This window comes from Bos grunniens, chromosome 6, assembly GCF_055505025.1.
Source record: "Bos grunniens cultivar Pamir isolate PY7600 chromosome 6, Bosgru_T2T1.0, whole genome shotgun sequence".
NCBI classification, from domain to species: domain Eukaryota; kingdom Metazoa; phylum Chordata; class Mammalia; order Artiodactyla; family Bovidae; genus Bos; species Bos grunniens.
Genome location: NC_141170.1, coordinates 4,348,804 through 4,369,574, shown reverse-complemented (window position 1 = coordinate 4,369,574; position 20,771 = coordinate 4,348,804). Strand labels below are relative to the sequence as shown.

Here is a 20,771-nt window from a genome sequence, read left to right as displayed (position 1 = left end):
AACAAAAATACAGTCTATGAAAATTTGTGGGATGCAGTGCTTAGAAGGACATTTTTATGTTTTTGGCCTCACTGTGTGGCTTATGGGATCTTAGTTCCCCAACCAGGGATCAAACTTGGGCCCTCGGCAGTGAAAGCACAGCGTCTTAACCACTGGACTTCTGGGAAATTCCCCAAGAAGGGAATTTATAGCATTAAGCCAGTCTGATTAGAAAAGAGAAAAGTTCTCTAATTTTCTACCTTAAGAAACTGTAAAAGGAGCAAATAAACCCCAAACAAGCAAAACGAAGAAAGTAACACACATGAGAACAGAAGACACTGAAATTGAAAACAAAAATTAATAGTCAGAGAAACCACAAGCTGGTTCTCTGAAATGATCAACAAAATCAAACGCAAACAAAACTGACATAAGAAAGGAGGACCAAATTATCAGTAAGAGAAGTTAAAAGACGAGATACTACTGCAGACGCTGCAGAAATTAAAAGGATAAGAGAATGTTATAAATAACTCTCCAAACATAAGTTTGATAACTTAGATGAAATGATCCGCTTCCTTGAAAGTCACACATCACCAGAGCTCATTCAGGATGCAATAGATAACCCAAATTGTGCTGTAATTATTAATGAAATGGAAATTGTAGTTCAAAACCTTCCAAAAAAGAAATCTCCAAGCCTAGAGGGGGTTTCATTGATGAGCTCTTCCAAATATTTAAAGAAAGACTGGGAGCTGACTGTGGCTCAGATCATGAACTCCTTATTGTCAAATTCAGACTTAAAGTAGGGAAAACCACTAGACCGTTCAGGTATGTCCTAAATCAAATCCCTTATGATTTTACAGTGGAAGTCACAAATAGATTCAAGGGATTACATCTGATAGAGTGCCTGAAGAACTATAGACAGAGGTTCATGACGTTGTACAAGAGGCAGTGATCAAGACCATCCCCAAGAAAAAGAAATGCAAAAAGGCAAAATGGTGGTCTGAGGAAGACTTGCAAACAGCTGGGAAAACAAAAGAAGCTAAAGGCAATATAGAAAAGGCAGGATACCCATCTGAATGCAGAATTCAAAAAAATAGCAAGGAGAGATAAGAGAGCCTTCCTAAGTGATCAATGCAAAGAGATAGAGGAAAACAATAGAATGGGAAAGATTAGAGATCTCTTCAAGAAAATTAGAGATACCAAAGGAACATTTCATGCAAAGATGGGCACAGTCAAGGTCAGAAACAGTATGGACCTAACAGAAGCAGAAGATATTAAGAGGAGTGGCAAGAATACACAGAAGAACTATACAGAAAAGATCTTAATGACCCAGGTAACCATGTTGGTGTGATCACTCACCTAGGAACCGGACATTCTGGAGTCCAAAGTCAAGTGGGCCTTAGGAAGCATCACTACGAACACAGCTAGTGGAGGTGATGGAATTCCAGCCGAGCTGTTTCAAGTCCGAAAAGATGATGCTGTGAAAGTGCTGCACTCAATATGCCAGCAAATTTGGAAAACTCAGCAGTGACCACAGGACTGGAAAAGGTCAGTTTTCATTCCAATCCCAAAGAAAGGCAATGCCACCTACTGCAGAATTGCACTCATCTCACACGCTAGTAAAGTAATGCTCAAAATTCTCCAAGCCAGGCTTTAGCAATGCGTGAACTGGGAACTTCCAGATGTTCAAGCCGGATTTAGAAAAGGCAGAGGAACCAGAGATCAAATTGCCAACATCCGTTGGATCATCAAAAAAGCAAGAGAGTTCCAGAAAAACATCTACATCTGCTTTATTGACTATGCTGAATGAAGCCTTTGACTGTGTGATTCACAGCAAACTGTGGAAAATTCTTAAAGAGATGGGAATACCAGACCGCCTAACCTACGTTCTGAGAAATCTGTATGCAGGTCAAGAAGCAACAGTTAGAATTGTACATGGAACAACAGACTGGTTCCAAATCAGGAAAGGAGTATGTCAAGGCTGTATCTTGACACACTGCTTATGTAACTTCTATGCAGAGTACATCAAGAGAAATGCTGGGCTGGAGGAAGCACAAGCTGGAATCAAGATTGCTGAGAGAAATATCAATATCCCCAGATATGCAGATACCATATGCAGATGGAGAAAGTGAAGAGGAACTAAAGAGCCTCTTGATGAAAGTGAAAGAGAAGAGTGAAAAAGCTGGCTTAAAACTCAATATTCAGAAAACTAAGATCATGGCATCCGTTCCCATCACTTCATGGCAGAGGTGGGTAAACAATGAAAACAGTGACAGACTTTATTTCCTGGGCTCCAAAATCACTGCAGATGGTGACTGCAGCCATGAAATTCGAAGATGCTTGCTCCTTGGAAAAAAAGCTATGACTAACCTAGACAGCATATTAAGAAGCAGAATCATTACTTTGCCAACAAAGGTCCGTCCAAAGCTATGGTTTTTCCAGTAGTTGTGTATGGATGTGAGAGTTGGACCATAAAGAAAGCTGAGTGCCGAAAAATTGATGCTTTTGAACTGTGGTGTTGGAAAAGATGCTGGAAAGTCCCTTGTATGGCAACGAGATCAAACCAGTCAATCCTAAAGGAAATCAACTGTGAATATTCTTTGGAAGGACTGATGCTAAAGCTGAAGCTCCAGTATTTTGGCCACGTGATGCAAAGAACTGACTCACTGGAAAAGACCCTGATGCTGGGAACGATTGAAGTCAAGAGGAGAATGGGACGACAGAGGATGAGATGGTTGGATGGTATCACCGACTTGATGGACATGAGTTTGAGCAAGCTCCGGGAGTTGGTGACCGACAGGGAAGCCTAGCGTGCTGCAGTCCATGGGGTCGCAAAGAGTCAGACATTACTAAGCGACTGAACTGAACCGAACCAGACCCACTTCCACAATATACATTTTAAGATAACAAGATTAGTCATAAGGTTCTTGTTAAGGAGAAACATGTCCTCAAGAAGATACATTGTTACATTGACCAAGACAAAGCAATGTAGAAAAAGTTTGTCCTTTTCTCCTCCTTGACAGACCTGGACCCCTTTCTCCTTCTCAAGGGTTCCTGACCCCTTTCTTCTCCTTGGGGACTTCTTATCAACCTACCCAAGAATTGACTGTCTCAGTCTTAGCAGGAGATTATCTTATAAAATGTCTGTGGTGGTGGTTTAGTTGCTAAATCATGTCCGACTCTTGCAACCCCACGAACTGTGTCCTGCCAGGCTCCTCTGTCCATGGGATCCTCCAGGCAAGAATACTGGAGTAGGTTGCCATTTCCTTCTCTAGGGGATCTTCCTGACCCAGGAATCGAACCCAGGGCTGCTGCATTGAAGGCAGATTCTTTACCGACTGAGCTACGAGTATAAAATGTCTAATGCTTATTAATCTTGGATTTTAGAGAGGCAGCACGTTATGTATCAGGTTTTTCTTTGAGGTGTTTGGGGAAGACAGGGGGAAGCGAGGAGAGAGGGAAACGGCAGCGGGTCATTTAGTTTGGACAGTTTTATTCGGTGCGTGGATTGTCTCCCACTGTTGTCGTGGTGACAGTTAATCCATCTGAGCAGTTTAACTCTCTTGCCTCAGATACCTTAGTATAAACTGGATTCTGGTGCACAGTGCTTCTCAAGGGAGGTTTGCTTCTTTTTCCAGGTGTGGAAGTGATGCCTCTCCCCGTCAGTCTGAGAGGGCAGAACTCGGGCCACAATTCCAGTCTTGCCGCTGGGGCTCCCAGGGGGAGGTGGGTGCTCGAGACCGGGAAACGAACGGGCCGGTCTTTCCGTTCGTTTCTGTTCCTGTTCCGTTCGAACAGGCCACAGACCCTGCTGGGGTCAGAGGGGTCAGGCCTGGGAGGGACTCTGCTTTGAGCAGGGAGCCCCTTGTCTGTGTCCTCGTTCGGTCACTCGCAGTCAGTTGCGTGGCTTCAGGCCGCTGACTTGACTTTGCCTCTCCTAACCCTTGGTCTCCTTCTCTGCAAAAGTAATGCCCCTCTTGCCTGTGCTTGTGAAGGTTAAGTGGGAGGAAGTGAGGGTGGCAGTGGTCCCAGTGGCAGTAGTCACAGTAGTTCAGTGGTTAGAAGACTCTGTGCTTCCACGGGTTCAACCCCTGATACGCTAAGATCCTGTGTGCTGCGTGGTGCAGCCAAAATAAATAAAAACTATGCAGTCATTTTGTGTTTAAGTGTGCGTGTTACTGGAGCAGTGGTTGGTGTCCAGTGAGAGCTCAGTAAATGTCAGTGGCTTCTCGTGTTCTGGTCTCACCTCAGGGACCTTTACTCTTGTGACTGGATAAAAATCTTAAAAAAAATAAAACAACTTTGTCACTGTCAGGAGTGTTCAGTGTGTTTTGGAAATTTGTAGTTGGCAAAGTCAGTCTTGAATAACATCTGAAATAGCTTAAAAATTGTTTTTTTTTTTTTCAAATTATAAAAAATAGTTCATGAATAAAAAACACCTGTAGAATCCCCAAATGGCAGACGCACACAGGGTTAACTGGAAAGCCCTCTTCACCTGAGACTCCGCGCCCTGCCTGCCTACCCTCCCTGGCCTTCCTCTGAGCCAGGGGACGGTGTACGCTTCGCTCGCGGGCACACGCTTGTGATAGAGCTGTGCAGCTTCTCTCTGGCATGTCCACAGTCGGCTCTCAGGAGACTTGCCCAGTCTGACCCTGAAGACGCTGTGGCCGGGATTGTTCAGAGGGGACCGTCCGTCTTCTGAACCTGGTCTGTGACTGACTGTGGGCTCTGGTGATCGTGTCTGCAGCTGAGTAGCCTGTTGAATAACCTGAACCAGAAAAGTGTGTTCCAGGCAAGCAGCTGAATCAAGGCTGCTTCCAAGGAAGATGTAGGGAGGTGGCCCTTGGGAGCTTTCAAATGCTCCTGCACTTCCCTGAACAATTTAATGTGTTGATATAAAAATATTGACAGCCAGAGGAAACTGCTTTTTTTTTTTCTCACATCAATCTAATTCCCAATGGAAGATTGAGATTTTTAGAGTATTTTATAGTCTCTGAGCACTGTTGGATCAGCAGGGAAGACACTTCTTGGGCCTTTCCCAGGGGTTGATGGGCACAGGCCTGGCTGGCTTGTCTTGGGCTGCGATGCATGGAGCATAGCTGACCCTTCTGAGGGCGGTGTAGTCAGCAAGCGGTCACGTGGGACTTGGAGAAACCTCAGATTTGAGAGGAGTAGGGCTCTGAGCTTTAAGTTTCCTCTAAAATGTCCTTTAAATTACTAGTCTGAGTTGCACTCAGAATGTCGCTTTGCATCTTGTCAGCAACCCACTCCAGTGTTCTTGCCTGGAGAATCCCAGGGACGGGGGAGCCTGGTGGGCTGCCGTCTGTGGGGTCGCACGGAGTCGGACACGACTGAAGCGACTTAGCAGCAGCAGCAGCAGCAGCGTGTGGAAGCCCTTCAGGTGGAGTTTTCTCTTTGCCACTGGAAACTCCATTGTTGTTGTTCAGTCGCTCAGTCGTGTCCGACTCTTTGCGACCCCATGGACGCAGCAGGCCAGGCTTCCCTGTCCTTCACTCTCTCCTGGAGTTTGCTCAGACTCATGTCCATTGAGTCAGTGATGCCATTCAACCATCTCACCCTCTGTTGCCCCTTCTCTTGCCCTCAGTCTTTCCCACTCCGTGGTATCCTTGAGTTAACAGGCAAGTGTTACATTTGTTCCTTGATCCTGTGCCCGTGTCTGATAGTTAGTGTGGCCTTAGGACCACGGAGCGGGCACGACTGTGGTAAACTGAAGTCGTAGTTCAAAGGCCGTGCACCAGGGGAGTTGATAGGAAGAGGCTTTGGAGCCAGACTGCCCTGGTTGGAATTGCGCCCTGGCCCTGACCAGCTGTCACTTAACTGGGAAGGTCCTCAGAGCCTCAGCTGCTCCGTCTGGGAAAAGAGGGGGTGGGGAGAGGGTGCAGACGGTACCTATGCTCGTTTCTTGCTGCTCCTCAATAAATCACCACCAGAGTTGGTGACTTAATACAGATTTATCCTCCTATAGTTAGGAGGTCAGAAATCTGAAATGAATCTTCCAGGCTGAAATCAAAGTGTAGGCAGGGCTGGTCCCCTTAGAGACCCCGCAAGAGAACCTGTGCCTCCTGTCCCAGGCTCTGTCAGCTGCTGGCCTTCCTCGGCTGGTGGCTGCAGCGCTGCAGTTGTTTCCTTCAGTGCGTCGCCTTCCCCTGATTCCATCTTCACATCCTCCTCTGCTTTGATCTTCTGAGGACACTTGGGGTTATTTTGGGCCCACCCAGATAATGAAGGATAATCTCCCCATCTCAGGGCCCATGACGTTAATCCCGCCTGCAGTCCCTTCTACCACCTAAGCTAACAGTCACAGGTCCCCGGGATTGACATGGCGTGTCTGGGGCCATCCCTCCGCCTAGCACAGGACTGACTCACCTCGTGGTTGAGGGGGCTGAATAAGATGCGTCCCGTCTTAGCTCAGATGCTCCCTCCTAGGTGGCGTCTTCTAAGCGGTTCTCCCTGGCCACCCTGTCTGAAGGCCCGTCCTCTGCCAGAGCGCTGTTTTCTGCAGCGCTCTTCTCCGTCGTAAACTCTTGCGCACTTGCTGTTGCCTCTTTAGTGCCTGCCTCTCGACCCCTCCCAGAATATGAATCACGAAGCTTAGGAGCAGAGCTTGTTTGCTTTTCAGTCACTTTCTCCCCAGGGCCTAGAACAGTACCTGGCTTTATTGGATGGTTAATACAAATTTGTTAATGGATGAAAGTGAAAGTCACTCAGGTATGCCCACTCCTTGGGACCCCATGGACTCTACAGTCTATGGAATTCTCCAGGCCAGAATACTGGAGTGGGCACCCATTCCCTTCTCCAGGGGATCTTCCCAACCTAGGGATCGAACTCAGGTCTCCCACATTGTAGGAGGATTCTTTACTGTCTGAGCCACAAGGGAAGCTTGTTAAATGGATGAATGAATTTCAAAATTTCAAAGCACACCACTTTGTAGACTTTCTTCTTATCTCTATGACATCATAGACATTTCCCCATATCATTAAGTATTCTCCCATGATCTCGTTTCTACACACTAAGTTACGGCCTTTGTGTAGCCATATCTCCATTTATTTAACCAGTTTTCCTCAACTGGGCACTGGAGCCGGCGCTTTCCTGTGAAACCCAGTGGCCTGTGGCAAGGCGGGGTTTTGTCAGCAGTGTGTTAGGGTGCTGCATGGAACACATCACCCAGTCTCACCTCCTTGACCTCAAAGGGTGGAGACCACCATGTTGTAGGTTAATCAATAAGGAAATAAATCCAGTGTGCTGGTAGCCTGGGAATGAGCTCTGGCTAACTCAGAAACTTCAGGAGGCAGAATTCTTTACAGGTGAATTAAGATAAAAGTCAAATATAATGCCATACTGAGATAGAGTAGAGGCTCTGTTGACTTCTTCTTTTTAAGTTTAAAATTTTAGTAAATTCAGCCTGTCCTCACCTGGTGTATATAGTTAAAACTTTATAAATGGTACTCGGATGTAAAACATGTGGTAGGAACTGTTGTTAAAGTAACTTGCAGGTTACGACCTGCCAGAGGAAATCAGCAGTGTGTTTTTGGTAAGCATATCTTAACATGTGCGTCTCATATTTAATTCAGTGAGCCTGCAGGCTCACCATGGACTAGATGTTGGTAGGAGAGGCTGAGAACCCCGCCTGTCTTTGAGACCAGAAGGAGCTCTCTTCCTGTCTCAGGACTTATTTCTGGAAGGACACAGTAACTCCTCAGGCTGGGTCGGCTGCCTCTCCTGGGGCTCTTGGATCCCCCTGATTCCTCTCCGTCACAGGACCAAGCACCCGCAGAGTGGTAATCGTCTGTTTGCTGGTCTGTGAGGGACGTGAGGACAGGAGCCTTGGTCATCTTTAGTCCTAGGGCCAAGCACCGTGAGTGCTTCTGGGAGAGACGAAAAGATGGACGGGAGAATGGTGGAGTCCACACGGGCCGCGTGTCTCCTCTGTGCTGGGGGCTTTGCTCGTCTTCAGTGGTGGAGAGACAACAGCCAGTCCCCACCCTCAGAGGTTTCCGAGTCTCCTGAGGGAAATAAGTACTAATCAGACAGTCATGTAATTACAAGGTGTGATTAAGTGCTGTGAGGAAACAGAACCTGATGCGAGGAGGGAGGCGAACAGGGCCTTGCTGTAGTTTGCAGGGGAGGGGAGAGAGTCTTTCTGCAGGGAAAGTGTTTAAGATGAGCTCTGAAGATGAGGTCGGCCTTCGTACTGGTTTAGTCCCCTTGTGAAGAAAAACCTTAAACCTAGAGAAGGGTTCAAGGAAGAATTTAATGAGGAACAGCCGTATATCATGCTCCGCTTAGATTGAAGTTGTTGACGTTTTGCCGTATTCATTTCATCCTGCCTTTCTAGTTTTAAAAAATGGAATCACTTGAAAGTGACTTGTAGGTATCATGACATTGTACCCCTAAATACAGCACCATTCAGTGCTCTACACAACCATGAAGCTGTCATCAGGCTTTAAAAAATCATCAGTGATTTCCACCACAGCAGCTGGCCGCGACCACGTTCAGCCGACGTTCATGACCAGATCGTGCTTGCTTTCTCTAGTTGCGCCGCACTGTTCTTTGTGAACCAGCATCCAGCCAGGTTTGTGTACTGACCTCAGTTGTTGGTCACTTCATTCTCTTCATGGAAAACAGTTACTCTACCATTCTCTGATGACATTTACCTTTTTTAAAAAAATGATCATGGGTTAAAGATTCATTTAACACATTGAGGAGATGTGTGAAATGAAGCAGTAAGATGGAAAATTATTCCAAAGACATCTGAGGAAGTAGATAGTTATAGACATAAAACCAAACAAGGAATTAGAAGATTGCTAGGTTAGGTTTAAATAAACGAATAGGGTAAGAAAACATCACCTCTGGAGTTAAGTTTTCAGTTGGACATAAATGTGCAACTTAATACGTCACTTCACAGTTTCTGGGCTCTAATCGAGTGGTAGGTAGCACAGGCTTATCTCCTAGAGGATTAAAAACTTCAGGCAGGCTTGTTAAAAACATCCAGGTATAAATTGAAGAGACACTTCTCCCCCATGCATTTGTCTTACTTCCAGATTTTGAGTAAGTTTTGTAAACAAGGCTTTCCTTAATCCTTCCAGCCAGAATCAGCCTCTCCCTTTTTATCCTATTACTTTTAACAAATGGCTTTATTGTGGTATGATTATCATACCATCAGATTCACTCAGTGTGCATGTTCATGATTTCTTAATAAACTTAAACAGTTACGCAACAGTCACTACAATCCAGATGTAGAATATTTTCATCACTCGAGAAAGTTCCCTCATGCCTATTTGCAGTGGATCTCTGCTTCCACCTCCAGCTCCACGTGAACAGTGATTTGCTTTATGTGGAGAGATTTGCTTATCAAAGACATTTCATATAAATGGAATGATGCGCATTACCTTTCGCTGCCTTTCAGCCCGCGGTGCCCTGAGGCTCGCCCACGTGCTGTCCGTGTGTAGCATGTATCAGTGCCCCTGTTCACTGCTGGAGGTGCTGTGTATCCCGTCCTCACTTAGTGCTTTCTTTTGGTGTTGGGCTACAATGAATAATGCTGCTGTGCATATTTGCTAGCAAGACGTTTTGTGGATGTATTTTTTATTTCTTTTGGATAGATTCCTACAAGTGTGGTGGTGGTGGTGGTGGTTTAGCCGCTCAGATGTGTCGGTGTGTATTGAACTGTATATATAAGACACTGCCGGGTTCTTTCTAAAATGGCTGCAACTGCCAGCGACTTATGAAAATTTCTTGTTGCTGTCTGACTTTTCAACCGCAGCTTGATGGACACTGTAGGTTTCTGAGTGAAGTTTCTAGTGGTAACTTGGTAATGCTATTATTATTCAGAAAGTCAGCTGGGGAAAGCCTCCTTCCATGGTCTGAGGAGTTGGGAGTTTCCATCACGAAAGCAGGGTCTGTGCTGTCTCAGACCCAGAGCTCAGCCTGTGAACATTGGACCCATGGGCTGACCAGCAATCATTTTGACCTCACGGCAGATTTTAAGACTTAAAGCACTGAGGTATGATCTGCAGACAGTGGAATGCTCTCCTCTGAAGTGTACTATTCAATTAGTTTTGAGAATGCTTATCAAGATAGTAATTCTGTCACCCGGGTGATACATTCCGCCCCTTCCCAGCCAGTCCCCCAGAAGGTGTCACTCGCCAGGTTTCTTCTGTTACCTTTGTGTGCAGCCTGACGTTTTAATTGAACTGATATTGTTGTGGAAAACGTTTGAACCGTAGTACAGTAAAGACCCTGATGCTGGGAAAGACTGAAGGCGGGAGAAGGGGACGACAGAGGATGAGATGGCTAGATGGCATCACCGACTCGATGGACAGGAGTCTGAGTAGACTCCGGGAGTTGGTGATGGACAGGGAGGCCTGGCGTGCTGCAGTCCATGGGGTCGCAGAGTGGGACACGACTGAGCGACTGAACTGAACAGTACAAAGAAGAGAAGAAAATAGCCATCACCCCACTCCCCGGAGGTTACCAGTGTTACTGTTTTTATGCAGTTCCTTCTGGTAGCATACGCTTCTCCTTTTCAAAAGTCTCACAAAGCAGAGGTCTGCGCATGCTGCCGGGCGCTGTGCCGCTGGCCTTCGGAGGGAGCGTTTTGCAGCGTGGTGTCTGTGCTCAGCGCGCAGAGTCACTCGCTCAGTGCTGGCAGCAGTCAGGCCCGGTTGTATCGGGGCAGGCATCCCGCATCTAGAACCCCCAGCCCGCGTGGGCACCTGGGGGTCCTGAGGGCGCCGCGTGACCCTCCTGCCTGGCCGGCGGTGCAGGGACCCTAGCGGGCCCGGAGACCCGGTGTCCTCCCCCCGCCCCAGCCCCGCCCCAGCTCCCAGGTCCTCGGTGAGCCAGGCCTGACGCGCCGAACCCGAGCCGCGGATTGGCTGCGTGGCGTCTGCGCGCGATTGAGCGGCCTGCCGCCCCCGCCCGCCCGCCCGTCCGCCGGAGCCGCCGGAGCCGCCGCCCCGAGGTCCCGACGCGGAGCCCCGTTCGCCCGCTCGGGCATGGAGCCGCCGGCCGCGCGCCTCTGAGCCCCGCGGCGTTCATGGTGAGTGGGGCCGGGCCCGCGCACGCCCCTCCGGGGGACCCGCAGGCCCGGCCCCGGCCGGAGGCCCCCGCGTGGTTGCACCCGTGTCCATGTGTGGGCGCTCCACGCATCTTATCTGCTCCAGCGAGCTGCGGCTTGCATGCGGGCCGCGTTGCTGCGCCTTCCTCAACTGCCGTGCTTTGTCTGCGGTGCCCTGGAAAGGGTTGAGTTTTAACGGGTACCGTGGGAGACCGTAAAAGAGAGCACCGGCGCGTCATGATTCTCATCACCCACAAGGGGATTGCAAGCCGGTGTTGAGATTGAGGACAGGCCAGGCACCCCTCTTAGAGGCCTGAGTGGGGGAAGCCTTTGTACGGGGATCGGGGCTGTATTCCCCCCTTTTCCTCCTACTGTTCGCTCCACGTGCAAATAAAAGTGGTCAGACGGCAACAGTAAGCAGGCTTGTTAAAACCCATAGTTCAGATTTATTCCATTTCATTCACCAGTCCACAGAGGCACGTCTGTGTTCTACATGTTTTGGAAGGACTATGACAGGCCTCCTGAGAGTTGTTTCCCAAATGCCAGCATTTCCGGTAACCTAGAGGATGCTTTCTGGGGAAAAGACTGGTAAGTAGGTGAAAGAGGTGGAGTAGGAGGGGCCCCTCAGAGGATCCCGGGGTCCCTCTTACTGTGAGGTCAGCCTCGTTGGTCACAGAGGACTGTCGTTTCGGAAGTCCCAGTGTTTGTAAGACCTGTTCAGGCTACTCCTACCCGCTGAAAATGGCAAAACAAAACCCGTCTCGTGTCCCACATTCCAACTCTACGCTCACCCCTCCCCAGAAGTTGCTCGTGACAAAGGGCAAAGCGTAAAGCCCGCTGCAGTGTTCTGGGTGCTTGACATTCAGCTGGTCTTCAGCGCAGCCTTATTAAGCACCCCTCTTAGCGGGGAAATACTGTGAGAAATAATTTTGTAGTAACAGTGACAGTAACACTCCCTGGCATTTTTTGGATCCCTGCTATGGCTGTGTGTTAGGTTGATTCATTCCCTTTGAAAAGATGGAGAAACAGGCTTGGAGACCTGAAGAAACACGCTCAAGGTCGCGCTGCTGGTTCAGACCCAGGCCTGCTGCCCACTCCAGTGCCTCTCCGGAAGGGGCCTCGCCTGTGCCCAGGCGGTGGCCGTGGTGTCGCTCTTGTTGGCTCGGGGCAGTTTTCTAACAGGTGCCAGGTAGTGACCTGCTGTGCTTTTATTCTAGACATGCCTCTGAAACCTTCTGGTTGTTTTAAAAGCTCGTCTTGATGCTGTAACCAGTTGAGTCCAAGGCGTAAGCACAGGTGTTAACTGATGGCCCTGTCTGCTTATAGCTGGGGTAGATTTCAGGAAGCCGGGGGGCTTCTATTGCCGCGTTGGGGCGTAAATGGCTGCCTTTTACCGCACTCTTCAGTGCTGGGAGTAACAGCGATGCCCGTCTGGTCATCCTCCCAGGAATTCCTCCTTTTCACCGTCTGGGAATCTTGATCGTTTCCTCTTAGGCAAATGTCTGTTGAGGCAGACTTTTTTTGTCGTCTCTTCTTTAACCAGCAGAGTAAACACAATTTCGGAGTCTCATGTGCTGTTCTCATCCTTAGCGCTGTTCCGATCGTGCACAGGAGGACCTTGCCGTTGGATGTATTTAACGGGCTCGTCGCACCCCGGGCTGTTGACTCTCTGGCTCTACACCAAGTCTGGCTCTTCCTTTTTTTTCTCTCTCCTTTGCTCTCAGCCTGTCCCATTGCTTCCAGGTAGCTCGTTATTGAGACCGTAAAATCTGGAACAGAACTTTGACTCAGCATCATTCCCGGTTTAAGGTGCTCATGCTCCCCCTGCAGAGAGGCCTGCTGAGCGTCGTCTCTTGGCTGCTCTCGTGCTGTCAGGATGCCTGGTCCTCGTGGCTTCTAGCCTGGCTCCCCCATCCTCTGTCTGCTGAGATAGCCCCTTTAGGAAATGCTTTCTCTGCCTCTCTGCAGCCTTCGGTGTCCTGTCCTTGGGGCTCCAGCAGCTGTGGCTTGCCCTCTCACTGCGTGTTTTATTATCTGCCCTGGCCTCGCAGCCTCTGCTGGCATCTTCCTGCCCCAGCCAGAATGAGCCCTTCAGGCCTGGGGTCTGCCCGTCCCCTTCACACATGAGGGGGCGTCGAGGCCCTACTGTGTGGCGTCAAGGCCCTACTCAGCTGCCTGGGCTCCCTGCCTGCTTACCTGCTTACTGCTTTTTTCCTGACCTTTTCCTGGGTTATCAGACACGCCCCACACTGGGGCCCTGGTTGTGTACGCTAGGTTTTTGGGGGTGGGGTACAGTAGGTTTTGTTTCTTGTCTCTCTCTGGTGTTGGTCTTTCCTTCCCAGCAGCATACAAGGTAAACCACTCCAGGCGGGGACTGTGACCTGTTCTAAATGAGTGGCTTGCAAACCTGGTTTGGCACAACCCCCGACTCCTATCCCTGGGTCAGACAGTTTGGGTTGAGACTCAGTGCTATCAAAAGGCACAGCTATAACTAGGCATAGAGCTGAAACACACTCTCCTTACTGTTTGCGCCCTGGTTTTTTTTTTTTTTTTTAATTGTTTGATTTAAAAAATGCTGTCATGACCAGTTAAACTGATTTGCCCCTAGAACTTTGAAGAACCCCGTTCTAAATTCCCTCGGGTTATACAGGGTGTTGGAATCTGTAGCCGTTCCTTGAATGGATGTTTTATCCTCATTAGTCGGTAGGACTTCAGATGAGCACAGCAATGAATGGCATTGTTACTTGGTTTAAACCAGGAAACTTTGAAACTTGATCCTGTAAGAGCCCCAGGAGGAGAAGAAACTTTAGAACGGTGACTTGGACTGAGGCAGGGACGACCCTGTCGTTTGCCTGGCACACGGAAAGGGCTCATACTTTATGGGCAGCCATTGCACGTATGTCCATCATCTCATCATCACAGGAGTCTTCACAGTCACTCCTTTTTGTGGCTAAGAGAGAAGCAAGATGATTTGCTTCAGGTCAGAGCCAGGACTTAGAACTGAGTCTTTCTGCTTCCAAATCCCCAGCTCTTGCCACATCACATGCTGACCTCAATGTTGATAAACTCATAGCTGAAAGTTGTTTTTTTCCTGAGAGTGACTCGTCCTCTCTCTTGTTCCTGATGCTGGTTTGGAAGATGAGCTTCCGGTTTGGAAGATGAGCTTACTGTTGACGTCTCTAGGTAACAGTGTGAGAACTAGGTTTGGAGTAGGACCTGTTAACCATCTCCAGAGCTGTTCGTATTCTGAAATGCTGTTTAGAATGTTGAAGAGGCTTTCCCTGGGATTGCAAGCGTGGACGGGACAGGCCTGTTTTTTTAATCATGCAGTGCAGTATGTGGTTAAATCATAAGTATTTGCCTTGCGTCTGCACTTAATTGGCTGTTACAGGTTTGTGTCATAGTCGAAAGCTTCGTTTAGACTGCATGTGAATGACTGAGTTGCTTCTGGCCCAGGCAGTCTTCGGTGGGCTGTGTGGCTGCAGAGCCTGGGCGCTCCTGCTCATCTCCTCTAGCCCCTCCTGATCGCCACCCCTGCAGGTCCTGTCTCTCAGGGTCGGGGGGTGGTGTGAGCCGGGGAGTTGAGCCAGTTCTGTGTGTGTAAAGCCCTTGGAAAGCACGTGGCTCGTTACAGCTGTGCTGTGTTTTATCATCTGTGATGGAGCCTTTGAGCTCCCACTGAAGAGACCGATCTTTTAAAGATCACAAATCAAGGCATTTAATTAACGTTACAACTCCTTTTCATATCTGTGCTCTCTGCAGACTTTGCAGGGCTTCTTGATTGTTGTTTGGCCAGCCTTCCTGGAGCATCCCTCTGCCCGGGGGCTGTGCTGGCTCTTCACAGCCTCTCCTCACTCCGAGACAGCCCCCTCTGCCAGGTGCTGTTACCCTGTTTGCAGATGTGGAAGTGAGGCACCGGCAGGCTAGGCTGTGCTTCGCCGAAGGTTGAGGCTGGTTCTCGGTGGATCTGAATTTGCTGCCGGGCCTTTCTGGCCCCAGAGACCACACTTGACTCAAATGGGCCCTGGGCCCTTCCCTCCACGGCTGCACACCTGTGTGAATGTATCCACAGGGGAGGTCGGGCCTGCGTAGAGGGCTGGAGAGGAGAGTCCTACAGGCTCAGCACCTGGCTGGCTGTGCGTGGGGGCAAGTCACTTCACTCTCAACCTTAGGGGCTCTGCTGGTAAAACACGGTGACACCTGCCGTAGAGATTGTCACGGAGATAAAGTGCACAGAAGCAAGTGGCAATGGGCATCCACATTCTGGGGCATCTAACTTGGGTCTCGGCTTCTTTGGCCTTGGCATGTAGTTCATCAGACCAGGGTCAGCAGATGAGTAGCCCTTTACAGGGTGTTCATTAACAATGCTCGTTAAAACGCAACATGTCTCAGAACCTTTCTGAGCACAGCTCTAGGTAGTTTTCCTATAAAGTTCAAGGTTCTGCATCGGGTGCTACGTATGACACTCCCTCATAGCTGTTTATTACCGTGTTAAGTTGCAGCTGAGTGCCTGGCACATGGAGGTGCCCAAGTATATTAATGGCTGAACATGAGTCCATTTTCCCAGCTTTGGGTAAGTGGAGGTCATTTTAGATTTTCATGGAACTGTTTTACATCAGGACAACTCACTAGAAAAGACCCTGATGCTGGGAAGGATTGAGGGCAGGAGGAGAAGGGGGCGACAGAGGATGAGATGGCTGGATGGCATCACTGACACAGTGGACATGGGTTTGAGCAAGCTCCGGGAGATGGTGGAGGACAGGGAAGCCTCATGTGCTGCAGTCCAGGGGGTCTCAAAGAGTCAGACATGGCTCAGCAACTGAACAGCAGCAACGAACAATGCTGCGCCGTCTAACCCTGTGCATCCAGTTGTACAGAAACTGCCCCTCCCACCTGCTTCTTGGTGCACACCCTTCTCACAGCCTGTGGGTTCTGAGGAAGTAGTTTTTCCTTTAAACTTTTTAGAAACCTCAACAGGCTTTTCTGTCTGACAGAATAATTGCTAGCCAAAGAATTTTACCAGTAACACGCCATTAACAACTACAGTTAATAGAACTCATTTAGCAGTTCATCACTTTCCACTCCTGATACTGCTTTGGTTGCGTCTGGCGTGCTCACTTAAATCTTAGGCCAACTGCTCTGATGTTTATCTACCTTCCCAGCTAGGTGGCCTTCTCTTAAGGGAGAGTCCTGAGAGCCTTGTCTGTAATAGACAACAAGAAAATGCTGGGTTTTATTTTTGCAGAAGGCTAAGGGCACAGAAACTAAACTAACTAGGAATACATCTTGTTTGTGCTTTACATGAAGTATTTTCTTAAAAGGCTTTGTGTGTAATTAAAATGTGTATATTTTCCTACAGATGTCCATTGTGACTTTCAGAGATATAGCCTTAAAAAAAATTTGTCCTGAGGAATTTATTCAGTGTTTTTCCAGGTGACCTCTATACACTGAGGTTATTAGGTCCCCACTAGACCCAGTGGCACCCCACTCCAGTGCTCTTGCCTGGAAAATCCCGTGGTCGGAGGAGCCTGGTGGGCTGCAGTCCATGGGGTCGCTAAGAGTTGGACAAGACTGAGCGACTTCACTTTCACTTTTCACTTTCGTGCATTGGAGAAGGAAATGGCCACCCACTCCAGTGTTCTTGCCTGGAGAATCCCAGGGACGGGGGAGCCTGGTGGGCTGTCATCTCTGAGGTGTCACAGAGTCGGACACGACTGAAGCGACTTAGCAGCAGCAAGGGTACAGAGGAGGAAGGCATGGCAACCCACTGCACTGTTCTTGCCTGGAGAATCCCATGGACAGAGGAGCCCAGCAGGCTACAATCCATAGGGTCGCAGAGAGTCAGTGTGACTCAGTTACTTAGCATGTGCCCATGCACGCAAGGAGATACACATACGTGTGTGTGTGCACACACATAATTTTAGAAACTGGACTCTTTGGTCCAAGTTATTTGGCTCCCCTGAACTCTGCTGGTTGGGTGTTTGGAATGTGGGTCACCAGGTGTGACTGAGGTTTTGTGGTTGCAGTTCACAAGACAGATTAGTGACCTGGAGGTGCGGAGGCTGCTCCAAGATTTCCAGGGCATAGCACAATTATTTATGTACCAGTTGGCATTGATGGCTTCATACATAGGTGTTAAAGAATTTCTTTTTTTGATGTTTCTGGTTTAAGAAAATGAAACAGCTTTAAGCACCTGCAAGCAAAAACTTTTTAACTCCTTCCTCATTTTGGAAAATATTTGAAAAGTTAACAAAAATTGATAAAACGCAGTGGAATAAATGGAAATGCATTAGAAATTAAGGATGGGAGTGGGAGATGAAGCCGGGGGTTCAGAGGAGTGCCAGAATTGGCTGTCACTCTGACTCTGAGCTTCCTGGTGGGCACTGCAGCAATCATTTAAATTTACCGTGTCCAGAAAACAGTACACGCCTCTTACCTGGAACATACATAGACCTGAGTCCATGTTTGTGGTCCCTCCGAGGGGCAGCTGGAGTGATGAGATCTTCAGTGACTTCCTACCCGTGCCGAAAGCCCACAGGCCCTGTGAAGTGATGGCCTGAACTGCAGAGCTGTAGGAACCCTTTTGTTGGCAGTTTTTCCTTCTAAAGAGCAAGAAATATTTTCAATGTGTCATCCTCAAAGTCAACTTAAAGGACTTGACAATTTCGTAACAAAACAGCTTTCTTACTTTGAGAAGGGCTTTGTAACCTCAGAGTTACAAAGTTACAGCCAGGCCTGGAGTTATCCCTGGTCTCTTTGTCCTAGGAATATGAAGACAAGGCTGGACGACCTAGCAAGCCTCCCTCTCCGAAGCAGAATGTGAGGAAGAATCTTGACTTTGAGCCTCTCTCCACCACCGCACTCATCCTGGAGGACAGGCCAGCGTGAGTCTGACCGAGAGTCTGTAGAGAGTTTGTTCTGGGGGATCAGTCTGCTTGCTGGTCACCATTTCATTAGCAAAGGACTGGGTCCTGAGGGAGAGAACACGTTAGCACAACACTTGGTAAAAGCACGGGCTCCTCCCCATCCCTGTGCTGGTGTGCGTTCTGTGTTATAGCACAACTGACTTGGAAACGTTTCATGTTACGTAGAAGTGGGTTTTATTAATTAATTACTTTTTATTTGTGGCTCTGCTGGGTCTTCGTTGCTGCTCAGGCTTTCTTCCTTGGACGTGGAGAGCAGAAGCTCTTCTCTCGTTGCAGGATGCGGGCTTCTCGCTGCGGTGACTTCTCTCGTTGCGGCTCCTGGGCTCTAGAGCACAGACCCAGTAGCTGTGGCACAGAGGGGTGGCTGCTCCGTGGCATGTGGGTCTTCCCTGGATCGGGGGTTGAACCCGAGTCTCCTGTATTGGCAGGCAGATTCTTTACCACCGAGCCACCAAGGAAGCCCTAACCTAGAAGTTTTAACCCGGATTTTCCGTTAAGTGACTTTAATTTAGCATGTCTAAACACTTGCAGAACTGTTATTATAGACTGGCTTGTAACTGTAAGAAACAGCAGAGCGAACACCCTGCAGAGGGTGTTCCGGAGGCGCCCTAGACAGTGGCAGGACGGTGCCTGCATTCGTCTGCTGCTTCTCTGGGACGTGCTGCAGTAAACGGGCTGGCTGGGCCTAGCAAGGGTCTTCCCCTCCAACCTCTGGTTTGCCTCGAACTGACGAGATTGGTTTTGGTGACTGGCCTGCGGATCGTGTTTGGAGACCCTAGTTAGATAAAGGGATTGATCCATCGTACCAGGCCAGAGCTTATCTCTAGTTAAGCATCAGGTTTCCATAGAACCCTGCTTTTGAGCAGAAAGATTCCACAGCTTTTTTTTTTTTTTTTAAATCTTAAGAGAGATTGCAAAACGCTGAGCTAGAATTTCTAAGGTCCCTGCCAACCCTGACATTTAAAATTGATGAAGTCTGAAGAAGCAATGTGTGTCTTCCAATGTTAATTTTTGGTCATTGGACATTGTGGATGTATGGGTAGATGGGAAGAGAAACTCAGACACGGCGGACTCACAGGTAGGTAGGGACTTAGGGAGTGTGGGTAACAGCTGCCACCCTATGAAGCTCAGCCCTTGAGGCACTCCCTGAGACGCGAGCTGTTGCCCTGCAGTACACACGGTCGTTCAGCGAGGCGCGGGGGGTGCGGGGGACACTGCGAGGCACACAGCCAGCAGACATGGCCGCCCGCCCGGTTCTCCAGGGCCAGCAGAGTCACCAGCACGTTTCGGAAAGATAACGTGCCTTTTATTATTTCAACCAGAATTAGAAGATGTCCACCACATTTAGATGTTTAGAATTGCTGTATGAATCTATGTGTGTGTGTATGTATATATATAGATATAGATATGAGACAGATGAACCGCATAGCTAGTGTGAAACTTGCACACTTGAAAAACAGGCCAGGGAGTAGATTCGTGCATATACGTAATATACACCATTGGAGTACTTCACGGGTGACTGCTGACAGTGATTAGTGCATGTGGTCAAATCAAAGTTTCTTTGGAGACCTGGGGTGAAAAAAGACACTGAAAGATTTAAGTGTTTATCTCTGTTGGATTTGTGGGTAATTTCTAATTTCTTCTTTTTGCTAACCTTCAGGTTTCAAGTTTTTAAAAATGAGCTTTATTTTACTTTTGTAAAAAAAATATATTTTTTGGTTTTAAAAGAGCTGTGTCTTTATCATCTAACAAAGGTAGTTTTCGTCTTTGAGCTTCTCATTTTTTAGTAAATGATGTTCCAAGTTTCTCTTTAATATTTAAAATGGTGGAAAAATCTTTTTTTTTTCCTATCAAGAAATCTCCCAGCGAAGCCAGCTGAAGAAGCTCAGAAACACAGGCAGCAGTATGAAGAAATGGTGGTTCAGGCCAAAAAACGAGGTAATGGAATCCACATGTGTTTGGTTGTGTAGGGCAGCACAAGACTGTGTCTTCCTAGGTATTTTCTCTTTACATTTTGAAGCTTTAGAACCTGAACTTTGGTGAATGCCTTTAATATTTTGAAATTTATAATTTTTCATCAGAAATATACATTGCTGCCAACTGTTCATCCCTGGTAACTTTATTCGAGGTGATACTTGGGATTTATGTGAGGGGAGAGCCTGTGTGGGATGAATGTACTAGGGTGGGCATAGCTTTAGCTCGCGGGGATGGGGAGGCGGCTCTCTGCCCTCCGTGGGCTCAGTTCTCTTCACTTAGAAGGAGGTGCGTTGGGACTTGTTAAAGTGCCGCGTGACACCTAAGAACCCTATGACTCTTAGACGGAGAAGTGTATATGATAAAATGACCTGGTCTGCCCATGCAACAGAATACTGTTCAACCTTAAAAAGGAATGACGTTCTGACACGTGCTACAACATGAAGCTTGAAGACATTGTTCTAAGTGAAATAAACCAGACACAAAAAGATAAATTCTGTACGATCCCACCTATGTGAGGCGTCTGTTGGGTTGGCCAGAGTTCCAACAGAAAAACCCAAATGAGCTGCTTTGGCCAACCCAATAGAAAAGTCAGATTCACAGACACAGAAATTAGACTGGAGGTTGCCAGGGGCTGGGGAGCGGGAAAGGGGTGGCATGGGAAGGGGTGTTTCGTGGGGACAGAGTTCCAGTTTGGAAGGTGGCTGTGATGGTTGCATAACAGTGTGAATGTACTTCATGCCACTGAACTGCACACTCAACGGGGATAAAGTGGTACATTTTATGTTTTGTGTATTTTATCCCCCAAAAGGTAA

The 20,771-nt window shown here is 48.2% G+C and overlaps 1 protein-coding gene across 21 annotated transcripts in view; it reads left to right on the top strand.

The window, feature by feature from the left end:
- TBC1D14 (TBC1 domain family member 14) overlaps positions 1 to 20,771 on the top strand; it is a 109,375-nt gene that overhangs the window by 55,196 nt on the left and 33,408 nt on the right. For 15 of the 21 annotated variants that reach the window (XR_015165116.1, XR_015165115.1, XR_015165117.1 and 12 more), the window contains 2 exons: positions 17,822 to 17,940; positions 19,838 to 19,920. Coding sequence is in view for 17 of the 21 variants with exons in the window: in XM_086404663.1 (XP_086260789.1) it covers positions 17,822 to 17,940; positions 19,838 to 19,920 (202 nt within the window). In the remaining 4 variants the exon portion in view is untranslated. Of the gene's footprint in view, positions 1 to 10,602; positions 11,039 to 11,528; positions 11,645 to 17,821; positions 17,941 to 19,837; positions 19,921 to 20,771 lie in introns of those variants that run through there. The other 6 variants (XR_015165118.1, XM_086404671.1, XM_086404674.1 and 3 more) reach the window with 4 other exon arrangements.